Source organism: Aethalodelphis obliquidens, unplaced genomic scaffold (assembly GCF_003676395.1).
Source record: "Aethalodelphis obliquidens isolate GAN/ISIS:26980383/991018 unplaced genomic scaffold, ASM367639v1 scaffold5, whole genome shotgun sequence".
NCBI lineage: Eukaryota > Metazoa > Chordata > Mammalia > Artiodactyla > Delphinidae > Aethalodelphis > Aethalodelphis obliquidens.
In genome coordinates this window covers 53,703,000-53,722,328 of record NW_020837949.1, presented here as the reverse complement: position 1 = coordinate 53,722,328, position 19,329 = coordinate 53,703,000, and the positions used below count along the sequence as shown (strand labels likewise).

Below are 19,329 nucleotides of genomic sequence, written 5' to 3'. Positions count from 1 at the left end.
ACAATAGCCAGGTCATGGAAGCAACCTAAATGCCCACCGACAGACGAATGAATAAAGAAGTTGTGGTACATATACACAATGGAATATTACTCAGCCATAAAAAGGAACGAAGTTGAGTCAGTTGTTGAGATGTGGATGGATCTAGAGACTGTCATACAGAGTGAAGTAAGCCAGAAAGAGAAAAACAAATATCGTACATTAACACATGCATGTGGAACCTAAAAAAATGGTACAGATAAACCGGTTTGCAGGGCAGAAGTTGAGACACAGATGTAGAGAACAAATGTATGGACACCAAGTGGGGAAAACCGTGGGGGGGTGGGGATGGTGGTGTGCTGAACTGGGTGATTGGAATTGACATGTATACACTGATGTGTATAAAATTGATGACTAATAAGAACCTGCTGTATAAAAAAAAGGGATTTACTATATACTTATTTATCCTTGGTATTATGATTACCATTAAAATTGTTACATCTTACTATTAAATTGTTTAAATTATTAAATTTACTGTTACAAAGTTTTTTGATAAATAGAGTTTTGCCTTTTAAGGTTTTGGGATTTAACAGTGCCATCTGCCACTACCTCAGTTGTCCTTTTTCTTCCTGTGTTCTCAGAGAAATAAATATATATAGTGAGTTTTTATTTTCCGATTTTCTGCAATATTGGCTTTGAGGGTTGTAAAAGATATTGAAATGTCAGAGCAAAAATTTTTTTTAATACCTGTATGTATTTTCAGAATTTTTTCCCCCAAATGAGCAGGAGTGTATAAAGATTAAAACATAGATTTATCTTGTATTATCTCTAAATTTATCTTATATTACTACTTCTTGTTACCCTGTGTTTTACTTGCATGGCACATATTATATTTTTAAGGTTTCTCCCTCCCTCCCTCCCTCCCTTAGCCTTTTCCTCCGTCTATACATAGTTATAAGCAGCTTCGACATTTCAGAAACTGTGCTAGGTGTGGGGAACGCATTGCCCTGACTTCAAGTACCTATCAATCTGGCTGAGAGGTGTGCTCTGGAACTATATAGATGGGGACAGAATGGTATGGGGAGAAGGGATGGGAATGGGAATGGGATGGGAATCTGGGACAGCTTCTGGAAGAAGTAATCTTCAAGCAGAGGTGAGACTGAGTAGGATTTGTGAGATGAACTGAAGGTTTGAGAAATGGAGCAAAGGAAGTAGCATGTGTGAAGGCCTGGAGATGAGAGAAAACATGGCATTTACAGGACTGGTGAGACATTCAGTAGGTTGGAGAAGATAGTTCAGAGGATAGTAGCTACAGATGATGCTGATAAGGTAAGTAGAGGTCAAATCATGAATAATAATGATGATAATAACAATAATAGTGATAGGTAAAACTTATTAGACAAAGTCTATTTCTAGGTACAGCTGTAAACACTAAATGAATTTACTAACTGAATTCTATGAGGTAGATACTATTACTAACCCCATTTTACAGAGGGCCTTGTATACTATGCTAATGATCATCAGAAGCTATTGAATGGTTTGAGAGACTGGATATAAAAACAGACAAAGGCCAGACTATATCTAGCAACAGAACTCTGTCCTACAACCTCTGTAGCAACCAACCTGGGGAGTCAAACCACAACTTCTGCAGCAACTGGCTCAGAAAAGTCAGTATCTGGTCAATGATTGTCAGATTCCCTATTTTTTACCCCAATTTGTCTCTCAGGGCCAACCAGAAAAAGACAAGTATGCTTCCCAAATCAATCACACAGGTTGCCTTGCTTCTAGCTAGCTCACTTCCAGCTTCCCCAAGGCAACAGCCTCCAACCAGAGCAATACAGAAGCCTCCCTTTTATTCACTGTAAAGCTCCCCTGCCTGTCTTGGGAGTCTCTGCTAAATGTAAGCAATGCTGGCAGATTCTCTTTCTATAGCAAGCTCTGAACAGCAAGCCCCTGTTCGTTCTCACTAGGGTGGTCTTCATTGATTTCCACAGGTTTTAACCAGAGGAATGTAACAATAAAAAAGATAATTCTGTCTGCTGAGACTGAGCTGGAAAGATCTAGACTGGAGGTGGGAGACCAGTCTGTGACTTCAGGCCTTGACTAAGGCAGTGGCAATCGGGATACACAACAATGAATGGAATGAAAAGCATCAAGGAGGCAGAATCAGCAGGACCTTATGAGTGATTTGATTTGGTGGGAAAGAGAAGGAAAAGGTAAGGAGGACGGACAGGCTTGAGGAATTACATAAGTGGTTGGCACCATTTGCTGAGACAGGGATGCTGGAGGGAGAAGCTTGTGTTGAGGCTGGAAATGAGTTAAATTTGGGGCAGAGATTTCTAAGTCACAGGCTTAAAGTAATAATTGGAACAGTCTGGGTAAATGAGATCACACAGGCAGGGTATAGAAGAGAGAACATATGGATGTAAAAATAAAAATAATTGCTGTTATTATCATCATAAGATGTTTATGGAGAAATTGTAAAAACATTTAACAAAACCTTTTAAGATCAAAAGCTTAATAAACTGCTTTGAAGAAAACTAGACCTCCACTACGTCAAGTTATAGAATGAACTTATTTTCCCACTTTACCAAGGAACATTTCAAAGGGGGAAAGTCCTGCTCCTTTGATACTTAGTTATAGGGAAAGGATCTAACATTTATTATGGTCCATTAATGTGTCTGGTACGTTATATCTTAATTAATCCTCAAATATACCATATGAAGATAGATTATCCCTGTTGTTGAAACTGAGGCCCTGATATCTAACTTGTTAAGGTCACATAGCTAGTATATGGGCTAGCAGGGCTGTCTGATGCAGAAACACTGGTTCTTTGCACCTTCATTCTCTGCCTGACTTCTCAGCTGACCACAGAGGCTACTTCTAGCAATTACTCCAAAGCAGGGGTAGGCAATTTAAGGACACAGTCCATGGCAGTATTACAGATAGTGGCAGGATATGACATCAACTAGCAGATTGTGCAGGTTCTCAGAGGGAAAGCAAATTTGGGCAAGGAAGCTCAGCCATGATACTATGCAAGTGAAAATGAAAAACTAATCGCAATCATATTTATTCTACAAATATTACTGTGTGCTTCCATTGTGCCATTGTTCTAAGTGCTGAAGATATGGTATTGAATAAACACAAAAAATCTCCTGCTTTTATAAAGAATTGATATGCTTTGGGGGAGACAATAAGTTATACAGTGTATTGCAAGATAATGCTCTGGAGAAACGGGAGTAGAAAGTGCTAGGATGCTTAAGCAGTGGTCGGCAAAAGACTCACAGAGTGGGTAAAATTTCAGCAGTCTTGAAGGAGGTAAGGGAACAAGCCATGGATAAGAAGGGGAAAACTTCCAGGCAGTGGGCATAGCAAGTGCAGAGGCCCTTAGGCAGGGTATACCTGGCATGGTTGAGGAGATGCTAGGAGGCCAGTGTGGCTGGAACACAGAAGGCTTTATCAGCTACTAATGAGGACTTAAATTTCTACTCTGAACTCAGAGTTGAGAGGGGAGGGACACTCAAGTATTAAGATATATGTTCTACACTTAAGGAGAGGGAGAGACAAAACAAGACAAATGAAATAGTAACAAACATAAAACAACTGATAATTAGGTGAGAAACTCAGACCAAGGACTACACCCATTTATGAGAAGAAGGTCTGTGAGAGTGAAAATGAATGGGAAGTATGTCCTATTGGGGGTTACTTTATGGTGGAGAGGTAGGATCTAAAGGTAGGGTAAGATTTAAATTCAGAAAAGAGGGGAGGGCATTCATTCAATACATATTTAATATCCCCTCCTGTGTACCAGGCGTTGTGCTGGGTGCTACTGGGGGATAATAGGGGACACTACAGAAAAAAACAACAGAGAAGGTTTCTGCCCTCATGAAGGTGGCACTAAGCAGAGTACGTGGTACAGATAAAGTACAGACTATACATTGGGAAACCTCGCAAACAGGACAATAAGTGGACCTGAGGCACTCTGAGGATGGCAGACCCCTTAGATACCATCTAGTTCAGTGGTTCTGAGGCTAAAAATCACTTAAAGGATAATGATTAAGTAAATCTAGGGAAGGACCCAGCTATGTACAGGGTTTTTTAAGAAAAGCTCCTCAGATGACTGTGATGGTCACCCAAGTTTGGGGAACACTCATCTAGTACAGGCTTGTTTTACAGAAAAGGGAACAGGTTTAGAGAGTTGAGTGATCTGGTCAATGTAATGATATTAAGCGAGGGAAGCAATAAGGAGCTACTGCAGAAGCCTGAAAGAAAGAACAGGTGGGACTCAGAGGTAGCAAGGAGGATGGTAAAGTGGTGTTTATGGCGAATGGAGTGGGAAGCGAGGAAGAGGTGAGGCCCAAAGGATGTGACATTAATCCAGGATTGACTGAGGCATTGTGGTGACAGGAAAGGAGAGCAAGTAGTTCTTTTTTTTTTTAAAAACAGAGTTTTAATTTTGTTTTACTCCTTTCTTTCCCTCTCTGCCCTCCTTTGTTTTTTTTTTGTTTTGTTTTTCTTCTGTATGCGGGCCTCTCACTGTTGTGGCCTGTCCCGTTGTGGAGCACAGGCTCCAGACGCGCAGGTTCAGCGGCCATGGCTCACGGGCCCAGCCGCTCCGCGGCATGTGGGATCTTCCCGGACCGGGGCACGAACCCGTGTCCCCTGCATCGGCAGGCGGACTCTCAACCACTGCGCCACCAGGGAAGCCGCAAGTAGTTCTTTTAAAGCCCCATTTGGTACCATATCATCTGACCTGGCAGGGGGAGCGTTGGAATTTTTATTGTTGTTGTTTACTTTGTTTTATAATCTGAGTCCATGTAAAACCATCTCCTATGGCTTTCCAGGAGTTAGCTGCTGTGAAACTGTCACACTGTACATACCATACTGCAGCTATGATACACTAAGTGTTGCTGCTCTGAGTGGAAAATGGAGTCCTTCAACCAGTAGCAATGGCATCACCTGAAAACCTGTTAGAAAAGCAGAATCCAGGGCTCCACCCAGACCTACAGAATTAGAATCTATATCGTTTAATAAGTTCCCCAGGTGCTCCAAATGCACATTAAATTTTGAATAATCACTGCTCCAAAGGGCTTCTGATTCTTTATAATAAGAGGAACAACATTTAAATAAATAGGAAATAGATAAAGGGTGAACAATTTGTGATTTCTCAAGCATATGATGAAGGTGGCTTAATGGATTGAGGTAGACTCCACATTCTCACTTTAAGCTACTAGGATATACTGTACTGTCACTAGGAAGAGGAGGAGGCTGCAAATATGGAAAGGTTTGAAAAGATTGGAAACATTTAGAGTTCCAAGGCAGAGGTGTATAAAGGTTATCATTTTAAGTGGCAAAGAGCACTAGACTCCACTCCCAGTAAAGAAACTGAGTAACTCTCAGTTAACTTCTCGTGGCCTTAGGGTCCTCATTTGTAAAAACAACCACAAACAAAACCCAGGAAGGCTTAGAGACCATTTCTCCCAGCTCTAAGATGTCTTTATTCAATTTCCTTTCTTTTGGTAGAAACTGCCTTTTTCTTCAGTACTATAAAAAATGTTAATATCCCTAGAAGCAGTTATTAACAGGGTAGGAACTTTAATTAATACAAACTGATTTCTTCCCGGAGGAGAAACCTAGGCCCTGTAAGAAGAGGCAGTAATGAAACAGGAAAAGAAAGGGAAGGGAGAAAATAAACACACATATACACAGGTATACTTGTTCTGCATTATTTGATACATTGTGGACTATTTTGGCAACAGCCTGTTAAAAGTATTTCCCCTTTTTTCTTCTTTTTAACCCACTCTTGCCTGCCTCCTATAACCTTGAGACCCCATCCCTTCTTTTTTTTTAATACCAAGTAAAGGAAGAATGACAGCCATCAGATACCAAATTCACCTACTCGTCAGTTTTGCCCCATGCCTGGGAGAACAGCAGTAGTGTTGAGCCCCCTTGCAGCCTTGGGAGTGAAGGGACCGCTGTTGTTCCTCAAAATCATCTGCACCTGGATTGGAATACTTCCACAAACCCGATTAGGTAAATTCCCCTAACACCTGCTCCTCCTCATGCAGAAGTTTTGTTTCTCTGTGGGTTGAATGTCTGGCCATCTTCAGAGAGTGCAACCCTACTCCCACCATAGAAGAGGTCCCCAGTCAACTAGCCTCTCCTAAGGAACTCTCCAAGCCTCCAGGATGTGGACGCAGGAGACAAGGTTCCTGACGCAGCCTGAGACTTGTGAAGCCTCAGCAGGAATTCCCATAGTAGCCTCACACCATCAGCGTGAGGAGGTAGGGCAAATTTCCTCCATAGAATTCACGTTAATTTAAGGCTTGATCATGGATCTCTGGGGAAGAGCAATGGAACCCTAGTATGAAACAAACGCCTTGGAGTTTCTAAACACCCTCGCTACGAGTGGAGATCCAAGCCAGGGTTCTGAAGTGAAATTTCTCAACAGAAATTCGAAAGAACTAGTTTTGTAAGACAAAGAGTAAACTAAAAACCAAATACAAGCACAATAAATCAATTCTATTCGATCCCAATTCTCTCCGACGCACTTCTAACCAGCTTCCAATTTCATATAAAAATGTTGCTAAATTTCTAATTTTAATAGTATTTCCCTCCCCTCCAGGTGCAGGTTTTGGTAGCAGCAAATTTAAACACGGGAGGATTTACTCCTATATCAAGAACATCACACGATAACAGCGATCTACATATAAAAGCCCAGTGCAAACAAAGGGGTCATCAAATCCAAGTTTTCGTTAAGAATGTTTCCCTCCCTCTCAGGTCCTTCGTGGGGTCACACTTTTCGAAGAAAAGCCGCCGAACCTTACCTACTCAGTTTACTGGGACGCTCCGGGAGGACCTCGAGACACGAGTCCCCAGACAGGTTGGTCGACGACAGCCGACTCCCCTCGCAGGCGGCGCAGTTCTCAAAGGGATCAGCTTTGAGCTTGGAACCACAGTCCCCCGGGCTCCCCTGGTTTCCCCTCAGGCCCCCGTTTCCTCCCTTGCTGCCCCCAGGCATCATCTCCGCCCCCAGATCTCAACCCCTGCCCCCGCCTTCACACCCTCCAAAGCACAGACACCGGGCCATACCTGCTCTTCCTCGTCCTCCGTCACCACCCCGACTACCGGGATTTGGCGAGGGCTGCTGAACTTGATCGTGCTGCCGGGTGCCCGGGCCTGGGCCGTCGCCGCAGCCTCTGCTGTAGACATGGCTGTGCGGCGGCGTGAGGGGTGGGGGGTGTCCTCCTGTCCTACATTGTGCCCGCAGCCGCGAGACTGCAAGAGGCCCCGCCACCGAGAAGTGAAAGCCGCCTGAGAGCCACTAGAGTCGCGAAAGGTCCCGGGGGTCCGGCCGTGGACTCGGCCACCGCGACGCCACCCGCGTCCCGCGGAGGCAGCCCACCGGCGTACCTACGCAGCCTGCTTGCTGGCAGGTTGTTAACAAGCCAATGCGTTGCTAGAGGCGGGGCCAGAGGCTGCTGGAGCGCCAGCACCTACGGAAGCCCGAGGATCCAAACTACCCCAAACTCTTATCTGAACCTCTAAACTTGGAGGGGCTGGGTTTGCTTGCGTACCAGAAAAAGCGGGGGAAGACCTCGGTATGTAACAGTGGAGTGTTACCTTGGCGACATGTGCGTCTCAGTCTTTGTAGTTTGCGCTGGGCCTCCTTGAAACAAGCATGGGCGGGTGGAGGGATGAGGGATGGATGTGGGATGCAGGAATGATGGATGATGAACTGATAATGTTGGAAGCTGAAGCAGTTTATCTCACCCCGGAGAAGTGACTAGTGTCACCTACATTCCCCAGCCTTTTACCTCTTCTGTACTTTAGTGGCTCTCCCAGACAATTAAATAACCACCAAGGCATTGTACACAATGTTAGAAGGCTTTCGAGTCAAATTATTGAATCTGGAGCAAGTAAACCCCTGGAAGCCCCATTTTTCTCATAATTTTTTCACTTTTCTCATCAATAGGATTGCCGTGAGAGGACAGAATGAAATGATAGTTTTGTAAAGTGGTACTTGGTACATAATAAGCAAGATGATCTGAATGACATTTCTGGCCCTACAAATAAAAAGAAATGGAAAACCTAGATTGGGCTTGGCAGCACTTGATGTGAATCACAGCCAAAGAAACCAAGTTTCTTTGAAAGAGTACTGAGCACTTCCAATCCCTATTTACTCAATTCTATTCATTCTTCGGCTTTCCTCAACTGCCCTAACTGAGGTCACAACACTTGTGGTAAAATTTTGTGGACACTTTCTTGTCCTCATTTTGGTGTACTTGTCTGTAGTATTTTACACTGTTGACCACTCACGCTTTCTTGAAACTCCCTAGCTCGGACTTCAGCATTCTTTTTGTTTTTTTATCTTTACAACTACTCATTGGTGCTTTTAGAGCTCCTCTCAGGCCTTACACCTAGAAGTGGTTCAGTAGGTCTAAGGCTGCTATTAACCCGAGAAAGTGCAAAGGGTGTGTCAAGTGTATTATTAACATAACCTTAATTGTTGTTGTACATTCCAAGTATACTACATCAAGAGGAGACTGAAACCACTTGGATAAACACAGTGGAATCCTGTGAGAACAGCACCCAAGCCTAAGATGGTGGTGGGAAAGCTGATAATCTGATGATTTGCTATCCTTTGTGCGCTCATCCGGCATCTCAAGATGAGGAAGGACAAAGAGGAGGGATTGCCAAGGAAAATTTCCCATTTAAAGTGGAGCTTGCCTAGGAGATATCAACTGACTTTTGTGATTCAGCACAGTAGACTGAAGCTGATAAGGGTCCATAAATCTCAATGGCCCTGAGAAGTCAGACTCTCCTCACTGGACTTGACTGAAGACATTTCCCTAACGAATGAACAACAGGATTTTTGTTTTATTTTAACCAACTGTGTACCGACCTATAGATTCATTCTGTCCCATATCCAGAGCACGAGTTTCCCATCCTTAATTAGCACTACTCCCATGAACTCCCCCTTTCTAGCACTTAAAAACTTTTGACTTTTCCCCATCAGTGAAATTCTTCATAGAATGGGTTCCCTTACCAGGAAGTTAATAGATCTAACTTTGTAATTTTTATCAGCTCTAATGGTTTTTGTTTTATCTTTTGACAGGTGAAAAGCAGCCAGAATGGAAGTCCTCAAACACCCCACACTCAAGCCATCTGGACTGAATTACTTGCAGTTTTTCACAGGTGCCAAACTTCCTCCTGCATTACCTTTGCATATGTTGTACATGTGACTGTCTTCTGATGTCTAACTCCTTATAAGACTCAGCTCCTGTGACCTTTTCTAGGAAACCTTCTGCTCTGCTATGTTAGGTGCCACTTTGTCTGTCATTCTGGCTTTGTACTGACTGCATATTTGACTGGTATTTACTGGCTCAGCAGACTTCCTACTAGACTGAGATTTTTTTTAAAGCAAGAAGAGTCACATACCCAGGTTTACATCCCAAGCCCTCAGCATAGTGTCTAGAGTAGTGTTTCTCAAAACTTAGTATGCACCAGAATCATCTGGAAAGCTAATTAAAAGACTCCCGAGTCCCACCTTCAGAGTCTGCTTCAGTAAGTCCGGGTGGGGTTCATGGGTTTGCATTTACAGTTGACCCTGGAAGAGTACAGGTTTGAACTGCAGGGGTCCACTTATACGCAGATTTTTTTTCAATAAATACAGACTACAGTCCCACACAATCTGGTGGGTTTAATCCCTGGATATGGAACCTTGGACACAGAGGGCCAACTGTAATGTTACACCTGGATTTTTGACCGAGCCAGGGTCGACACCCCAACCCCACGTTGTTCATGGGTCAGCGTATAACGAGTTCCTGAGTGATGTTGGTGCTTCTGGTCTGGCAACCTGGGACCTCCTGGTCTAGATCATTCTAGGTACTCAATAAACATTCATGAAAGATTTCAAGGATGACTTTTTTATTTGATTTGAAACCAAATTAAAGCATTTCATAAGTTTACCCAGAGTAAGGTACACACTAAGTCCTTGCTACTCAGAGTGAGGTCCTTGAACTACCTACACAGCTATTACATAGGGACTTGTTAGGAACACGGAAGTTCTGGCCCTGTGCTGGACCTACTAAATCAGAATCTCCATTTTAACAAGATTCCCAGGTAATTAGTATACATGTTGAAAGTTGAGAAGCCCTGCTCTGGTGTGTGTTGTATATTTTCATTAGTATTGTTTTGGCAGTCGCTGTAAAACTGGCTTTTTTTTTTTTTAACATCTTTATTGGAGTATAATTGCTTTACAATGGTGTGTTAGTTTCCGCTTTACAACAAAATGAATCAGCTATATATATACATATGTTCCCATATCTCTTCCCTCTTGCGTCTCCCTCCCTCCCACCCTCCCTATCCCACCCCTCCGGGCAGTCACAAAGCACCAAGATGATCTCCTTGAGCTATGCGGCTGCTTCCCACCAGCTATCTACCTTACTTTTCCATTTGTGAATTTTCCATGTCCTTTGTTTTCTTACTGATGATAATGTTGAGTGTATTTGTTTCTCTTCTTGTTAAATGCACCAAGCTTAAGCTTTTAAAAAGCTTTACCTGTTTAAATTAGCTAATGGATTTAGGTTTAATCATTATTCATTGATCCTTCTTTGCTATCGATTTTTGAAGGCTGTAAGTTAAGAGCACAAGAGACATTATGACACCAGAACACAGAAGGAGGTAGGGGTAAAATGGCTAACTATTGAATTGGTAAATTATTTCAGCAAAAATATAAATTAATAGAGAAATGTATGAGAGATGAATTATACACAGAGAATAGAAATGCTTCAATCTGGTAACAGTTCAGCAGAATTTAACATTTCTGTTAAATTACAAATTACAATTTCTTAAAAGCTGTTGTAGACTTAAAAATTAACTACAAGTTTTAGTAATTTATTGACCTGTGCACCACTTTGTTACTTCTAAAAGTAACAAAGAAAACTAAATATATTTTTAACATAAATATGTTAAGAAATAATATTCTTCTTCTGATTTTTTTTCCTGATACTTGTTTGCACCCTGCCTAATTAGCAATATTTAGTAAAATTATAATTATTCATTAGCATGAATTAAGAATGTTTCTAATTACTATTTTAGATTATATATGAATTTGGTAGTTGCTAACCTAATGCCAGGTGTCCTAAATGTTCAAGCAAATGTTATTCCTTTCTGAGTCAGAGTAATTTGTTTTAAACAGAAAAAGTTTATAGCACATGTGAAATGTAATTATAGTCTTACTAGGTTGGATGTAGGGGAATTATGTAACAGAAGAAATACGTAAAAGCTGGAATTTAATCTACTTTAGTGTTTTAAAATATCTTTGAGGTTGATTGTTGCAGAAACAATGCATAAAAAAGAAACAAAAGTAATTACCTCTTACTAACAGAATCATTAATGTAAATTTGATAATAAGTACCTGGAACAGAAAACAAAAGAACAGCCACCCCTGAAGTCAACCATTCTACTAAAAAAGTGTACTAATAATCCAAGTTGCAAGTTATTATTATTTTTTTTAACATCTTTATTGGGGTATAATTGCTTTACAATGGTGTGTTAGTTTCTGCTTTATAACAAAGTGAATCAGTTATACATATACATATGTCCCCATATCTCTTCCCTCTTGCATCTCCCTCCCTCCCACCCTCCCTATCCCACCCCTCTAGGTGGTCACAAAGCACTGAGCTGATCTCCCTGTGCTGTGTGGCTGCTTCCCACTAGCTATCTATTTTACGTTTGGTAGTGTATATATGTCCATGCCACTCTGTCACTTTCTGCAAGTGATTTTGAAATAGGAAGCTGCAGGAGCTATTCATGTTTAGTGGAGCAACTAAATAAATGGTAATAAATAAGATTAATTTAAAAAGAGGGACTTTTATCTGATCAAAGCTTCAGTTTCATAACATAGTTCCAGTTCATAGTTCCATGAACTGAAAATGTTCTTGAGCTTTTAGAACTAAAAACTATTTATTGTGTTTACATGGTGGGTTGTTATAGTGAAGTACCCCCAGGAGAGAGCTGTCTTTATTGTGGAGCAGGACTAATCAGACAAGCTTATTCCAGTGACATTAATTATTCAAGTTCTGTAATTAACTTGACTTGTTTTGAGTCCATGAACCGTGTTTTAGTTTTTGAAGGCTGTGGGAACAAATACCACAAACTGGGTGGCTTATGTAACAGAAATTTTATTTCCTCACAGTCTGGAAGCTAGAAGTCCAAGATCAAGGTGTCCAAGATTGGTTTCATTCTGAGACCTCTCTCCTTGGCTTCTCCCTTTGTCATCACATGGTCTTCCCTCTGTGTCTTAATCTCCTCTTCTTATAAGGATACCAGTCATGTTGGATTAGGGCCCACCTCTATGACCCCATTTTACCTTAATTACCTCTTTAAAGGCCCTTTCTCAAAGCTCTCAGCCAGTCTGGATTTTGAGTCTGCAGGGCCCTGTGCCTGACTTTGTGAAAACCACCATTTATTTCATGTTTTATTTTCCAGTTGAAGAATCCACTACCAAAATTACTATGCTAGCCTAGGTTTCCTAGAGCCTACCACAAACAACAAGAAATATTCACCTGCTGCCAGTTCATTGGGGGGCACTATTTCTGGGAAGCAGAAGGGAGGAAAAGATGGAAGTGAGGCAGGCAGTGGAGGAGGGTGTACAAATATAGGTGTTACTGAGCTGCCATAGCTTTTCAACAAGAGTGGTTAATTGCTCAGTCTTTTAGGATATTTTCATGGATTATTGCACTTTGGAACAGCCTATCTTGGGGAGATGAAGGGAGAAGAATTTATCTACCAGCTCCCTCTTGTGCTGCATCTCTTTGGTCAAAATTCACCCTCCAGGGCTCCCCTGGTGGCACAGTGGTTGAGAGTCCGCCTGCCGATGCAGGGGACACGGGTTTGTGCCCTGGTCCGGGAAGATCCCACATGCCGCAGAGCGGCTGGGCGTGTGAGCCATGGCCGCTGAGCCTACGTGTCTGGAGCCTGTGCTCTGCAACAGGAGAGGCCACAACAGTGAGAGGCCCGCGTACCGCAAAAAAAAAAAAAAAAATTCACCCTCCAAGTAGGGTTGCCAGATTTAGAGGGGGAAAAAAAAGTCCCATGCAATATTTGTAACAGAATTATACTAAAAATGTTATTTGCTGTTTCTCTGCAATTCAAATTTGATTGAGTATCCTGTATTTTACCTGAACCCTACTCTCAGGACATTAACACCCACGCACTTCCAGGCAGCTGCAGGGGGAGCCATAGCCTCCACAGATCCCGTGCTCAGGCACAAAGGTCAGTTTCTTTTCCTCGGTACAGCAATGTGGTAGGGGTGATGGTGGGGGCAGTGGCAGCAACAGCAGCGGCTCCACATGGGACCACAGGGCAGCTCCAGGCCACTGGCCAGGAGGAAAAGCAAGAAGTTGAGACAGTGATGGGGAGGGGCATGTGCAGGAGGATGCAGGTATGGCTGCATGGATGTGGGATGATAAATAACATAATTTTCTGTAAAAATGAGGCAACATTCATTAAACTATCTTGTTAGTGTCGGTAGGACCATGTTGCACAAGACACTAGGAATATAGTCGTAAGACAGAGTTCCTGCTATCAGGAACTTACAGAATATAGCTTGAATATTGTGTTCAGTCCTGGTTTAAAGATACTTAATAGGGCTTCCCTGGTGGCGCAGTGGTTAAGAATCCACCTGCCAGAATGGCCATCATCAAAAAATCTAGAAACAATAAATGCTGGAGAGGGTGTGGAGAAAAGGGAACCCTCTTGCACTGCTGGTGGGAATGTGAATTGGTACAGCCACTATGGAGAACAGTATGGAGATTCCTTAAAAAACTACAAATAGAACTACCATATGACCCAGCAATCCCACTACTGGGCATATACCCTGAGAAAACCATAATTCAAAAAGAGTCATGTACCAAAATGTTCATTGCAGTTCTATGTACAATAGCCAGGAGATGGAAACAACCTAAGTGTCCATCATCGGATGAATGGATAAAGAAGATGTGGCACATATATACAATGGAATATTACTCAGCCATAAAAAGAAACGAAATTGAGCTATTTGTAATGAGGTGGACGGACCTAGAGTCTGTCATACAGAGTGAAGTAAGTCAGAAAGAGAAAGACAAATACCATATGCTAACACATATACATGGAATTTAAAAAAAAATGTCATGAAGAACCTAGGGGTAAGACAGGAATAGACACAGACCTACTAGAGAATGGACTTGAGGATATGGGGAGGGGGAAGGGTAAGCTGTGACAAAGCAAGAGAGTGGCATGGACATATATACACTACCAAACGTAAAACAGATAGCTAGTGGGAAGCAGCTGCATAGCACAGGGAGATCAGCTCGGTGCTCTGTGACCACCTAGAGGGGTGGAATAGGGAGGGTGGGAGGGAGGGAGACGCAAGAGGGAAGAGATATGGGAACATATGTATATGTATAATTGATTCACTTTGTTATAAAGCAGAAACTAACACACCATTGTAAAGCAATTACACTCCAATAAAGATGTAAAAAAATAAAATAAAATGTATTAAATCTGTAAAAAAAAAAAAAAGAATCCACCTGCCAATGCAGAGACACGGGTTCCAGCCCTGGTCTGGGAAGATCCCACGTGCTGCAGAGCAACGAAGCCTGGAGCCACAACTACTGAGCCTCCACTTTAGAGCCTGCGAGCCACAACTACTGAGCCCACGTGCCACAACTACTGAAGCCTGCGCGCCTAGAGCCCATGCTCCACAACAAAAGAAGCCACCACAATGAGAAGCCTGCACACCGCAACAAAGAGTAGCCCCCGCTCGCTGCAATCAGAGAAAGCCCGCACACAGCAATGAAGACCCAACACAGCCAAAATTAAAATAAAATAAATTAATTAAAACAAAAGATACTTAATAAATGCTAGTGAAATGAAATACTTTTAAGAATACCATCTCATTAGATGGATGTTTTTCTAAATGTCTACTTTGGCAAAAACAAACAAAATTCCCCCCAAACCCAAAACTGTTACATGCAATTGCTTTCTGGATGCTTCTGAAAAGAAACAGTCAGAAAAGTATTAGATGGTTTCCACCAAATATTGGAATTATTATTCAGTAAGAAAGAAAAATCCATTTGTATATAACATTTCAAAAAAGAAGTTAAATCACATTAAACAGTACTTTTTTATTTAGATGTTTATAAGGCAGATCTATGAGAATGATATAAAAACATGGCATAAAATTTGATAATGATATTTTACAGATTACAGAGTTTTAGCAAATATCTATTACACAGTTATAAAGAAGACAGTATTTTCCAAGCAGATATAAAATACCTAATGAAAGGTCAAGGCAGGAAAATGAGTATAATTAATTAACAATGGAAAATCAATTCTAATGTGAATTGCACATTATCCTTTAAAAACTTTTAAAGGTAAGAATTATTGCAATCTAGTTGATTCTAACAGTGTTAAACGGCATCGTGATAAAGAACTGAAGGTCGGAATGGATTAGTTTTGATTTCATAAAAAGAAACCCAAATTTACAATGGCTTAAATACAGGAAAAGGCAGTTGAAGTAGTGAAGTAGTCAAGATCTTTTTAGTTTCTAACATGTCGTCCTCAGGCCTTGGTCTACTTGGATATTTGCAAGGGCTCCTGTTATATCACAGTTTGGCAGGAAGATGGAGGAATAAGATAAAGGAACACATGCTGCTTTTCTTTGAAGAGACTTCCAAGAAGTCACTCATTTGTACCCCTACATCTCGCTGGCCAACACTCAGTCACACAGGAACACCTAATGGCAAGGGCAGTTGAGGAATGTAATGGGCAACAGCTTTTACAGTAGGGTAACTAGACATTGAGAGACAACTTCCAGTCCCCATTCAGGCTGGATATCTGTAAAGCTATGAAAGACCTTTAAAGAAAATCCTAAGAGAATCTTCCTTGGAGGTGGCAATTTGGAAATCATAAAGAAAGAACCTGCATTGGTAATTTAATTTAGCCCATCTAGCCATTAGGAGAATCCAAATAGTCTGCCCTAATTTTGGATGACTGTATGTTGTTAATCCAATGATTTGGAAAGTTAAAAAAATCTGAGTACTGTAGTCTGCACCCCCCTTATCCACAGGGGATATGTTTCAAGACGCCCCAGTGGATGTCTGAAACCAGAGATAGTACTAAACCCTATATATACATACATATGTTTTTTCCTATACATACATATCTGTGACAAAGTTTAATTTATAAATTAGGCACAGTAAGAGACTAACAACAACTAATAATAAAATAGAAAAATTATAACAATATACTGTAGTAAAAGTTATGTGAATGTGGTCTCGCTCTCTCTCAAAATATCTTATTGTACAGATTTAATGCCTTTTCCATCTTAATTAAGCACTTGTCACAAACTGTGGCTGTAACTTTTGCAGCATGAGGTCCAACGCAAAACTAGCTTGAATTTCTTTTTCCTTCTTCATAATTTCATGGATAGAAGAATCTTTCTTACCATAAATCTTAGCAACCTCAGCATACAATTTTTTTTTCTTATTAAGTCAAAAACTTTCACCTTTTCATTTAGAGGAAGCACTTTACAGCTTCTCTTTGGCATATCTGAATTGCTAGCGTCACTACTCTTGTACTTTGCGACCATTATTAGGTAAAAGAAGGGTTACAAGCACTATGATACCACAACAGTCGATCTGATAACCAAGACTGCTACTAAGTGACTAAGGGAAAGGATACACTGAACAGAGGGATAATTCACCTCCCGGGTGGGTGGGATGGAGCAGGAACGCCCGAGATTTTACCAAGCTACTCAGAATGGCACACAATTTAAAAGTTATTCATTGTTTATTTTTGGAATTTTCCACTTAATATTTTCAGATCATGGCTAATTGTGAGTAACTGAAATCACAGAAAATGAAACTATGGTAAGGGGGGGACTACTGTGTGTACATGTGTTAAGCTGAACTAAATGTTTTTTGGTATCATATAGACAGAATCTCTAAATATTAGCACTTTATAGTTTTCTTGCACTTAAAAAAAACTGAAGAACCTATTCATCCCTATAAAATTCACTGTTCAAAGGTATGAACAAATTGTGTTTCCACTAAAATTATTACAGTGTCATTTAGAGCAATTACATATACTCATTTAGAGCAATTACATATACTGAAGATGTATCAGAATTTGCTTTACTGACTTATGAACAGCTGAGGATGGAGCAGCTCATTTTCATGACAACACATCGCAAATATAAATCTTAACACTAGACTCAGGTTATTATACTATGTGTGCTTTAAGTCATGAATTTACAAAATAATTTCAACATGACATTTTAGGCTGTTTAAATACTTATTTCAAAACAGAGATTTTATAGACTGACACAGTTTCAGTGTTCATAATACTCCTAAAGAAATATTTATAAGTTACATTGATGGTACTTTATTTTAAATATCACATAAGAATCTTTAACTTTCACAAATGAAACTTTTTTGGAGGGGAAACCTCTCTGTAGAGAATTTATTATGAAATAGTTTAATGGCAAAAGGCAATTAAAAAGAATTAAGACTTTTACATGTTACATAAGAGATAAACAATAAAAAAACTGGATATGATATATTCTTAAAAGCCCTTTTACACAAATAATTTTCATAATTTGACTGTAAGGATTAATATACATTGAGTTACTATTATCAAATTAATTTTAAAAGTAAAATTCCTTAATCAACCCAAGATTATGCTAATTTTAAGAAATTAATCAGGTAGTTTAACACTGGAGCTCATTAACCAATCCCATATGTAGCACAAAATATTCCTCTCTGATAAATACCTATAAATATAATTTATTCATACTTTAAAATATTTTAAAATTTAAATAAAAATCTCTGCATGTAGACAGTCTAGGTTAATTTCCATATATGCTTTGAAAAATATATGCTAGCATGAATATATTCTTATTTAAACATGATTTAAAATATTCTTAATAGAGGAGACATGGAATCTGCACACAAAAGCTAGGTAGCATGATTCAGTCAATGATTAATTTCCTCTTAGGAAAAAAATTACTTAATTATTTTGCATAGAATTAAAACTAGGTATATTTTCTACATTCTTATAATTTTCTCAGGGGCGCTTCTCAAAATACAGTTAAGGAAACAAAAAAATCCCACTACTTTAAAGTTCCCACTACTTTCTCACATCTAGCAAGAGCAGAATTCAGTCCTACTTCTGAGGCCAGAGTAATGATTTTTAAAGAATGATTATGAGAAATAATGATTAAGAAAAATAATCAGGTAGGAAATAGTAAAATAAAGCAATTAAAAGTCATTTAAGTAAAGCAGTTAAAAGTCAATATTTTTTTGCATTTTTAGAAAAGCTTTTGAACACTTAGAATTATAATGAATATATTATATTTATTCTAAAACTTCAAAACTATTTCCTCTTTGTAGTACTGAAAAGGAGATATCACCATTTCAAACAACTGTTACATCTTATATACATTTTCATAAACTTTGTTTTTTCATATTTTCAAAGGCCCCACTTATCTGTAATAGTGATAATTTTATTTATCTTATTGGCTAATTAATATATACATGCAACAATATACTTCAGTAGTCATCTAACTTTTAAAAATATTTCATTGTATTTTCACGTTAACTGGTGCAAGTATGGGCTTAAGGGAGTGGAACTATAGGAACAAGAAAATATTAAAAATATGCTCTTAATTTCACTAGTCCACTATATAGTTTATAGGTGTTTAAGTTATCACCCAACTGAATCCCTACTGAGAACTAACAAGTAAATGATTATCAAGAGGGAAGGAATATAATTACAATAAAGAAAAAAGAAAAGCTCAAGTAAAAAGTGCAAGCTACTAAAATTCAGCAAGAGGACATCAGAGAATCATGAGTAGTTTACAAAACTGACATGATGCGGTACTAGGGAAAGAGCCATTGGTGGGAAAGGTAGCCTCCACTAAGTAAAAGTCCATTTATCTTTGGCAGCTGGATTCAGTAGAACCTTACTGGGTAAGTTTAAAAATGTTATAATTTCAGGAAGAGGAATACATATAATTGTATCTGTCTGCAACTTTCTATTTTAATAAGGAAAGAGCAAACGGAAAAAAAACATAGGGCTTTCTAACCAAAGTATGAACAAAATGCAATTTTAATGTGGAATGTCAGCACTGAAAACTTTCATGAATAATCTGTATGATTCTATGTCTCTAGAGTACATTTATAATTAACTGCTCATCTAAATATCCTTCATGCTTGCAAACTGCTCCCTAATTAGTGTCTGAGCAGGCAGGAGGACTTCTCAAGAAGAGAAAAAGAGATGACCAACTCTACCGGGACTTTTTAA

At 39.8% G+C, this 19,329-nt stretch overlaps 1 protein-coding gene and 2 long non-coding RNA genes across 3 annotated transcripts in view; 2 read left to right on the top strand and 1 right to left on the bottom strand.

Annotated features, from left to right (window-relative positions):
- Positions 1–4,471, top strand: part of LOC113618338 (uncharacterized) — a 112,609-nt gene extending 108,138 nt beyond the window's left edge. The window contains exon 7 of the long non-coding RNA XR_003431976.1: positions 1,971–4,471. This is a non-coding gene — a long non-coding RNA (uncharacterized LOC113618338). The remainder of the gene's footprint in view (positions 1–1,970) is intronic.
- The window catches only part of CFAP69 (cilia and flagella associated protein 69), a 73,659-nt gene extending 64,561 nt beyond the window's left edge, over positions 1–9,098 (bottom strand). The window contains exon 1 of the mRNA XM_027102388.1: positions 7,069–9,098. Within this exon, the coding sequence (XP_026958189.1) occupies positions 7,069–7,188 (120 nt within the window). The 5' untranslated portion in view covers positions 7,189–9,098. The remainder of the gene's footprint in view (positions 1–7,068) is intronic.
- Positions 4,594–9,199, top strand: LOC113618339 (uncharacterized). Its single transcript, XR_003431979.1, has 3 exons — positions 4,594–6,009; positions 6,757–6,859; positions 9,095–9,199. It is a non-coding gene; the product is annotated as an uncharacterized LOC113618339 (long non-coding RNA).
- The last annotated feature ends 10,130 nt before the right edge of the window (positions 9,200–19,329 follow it).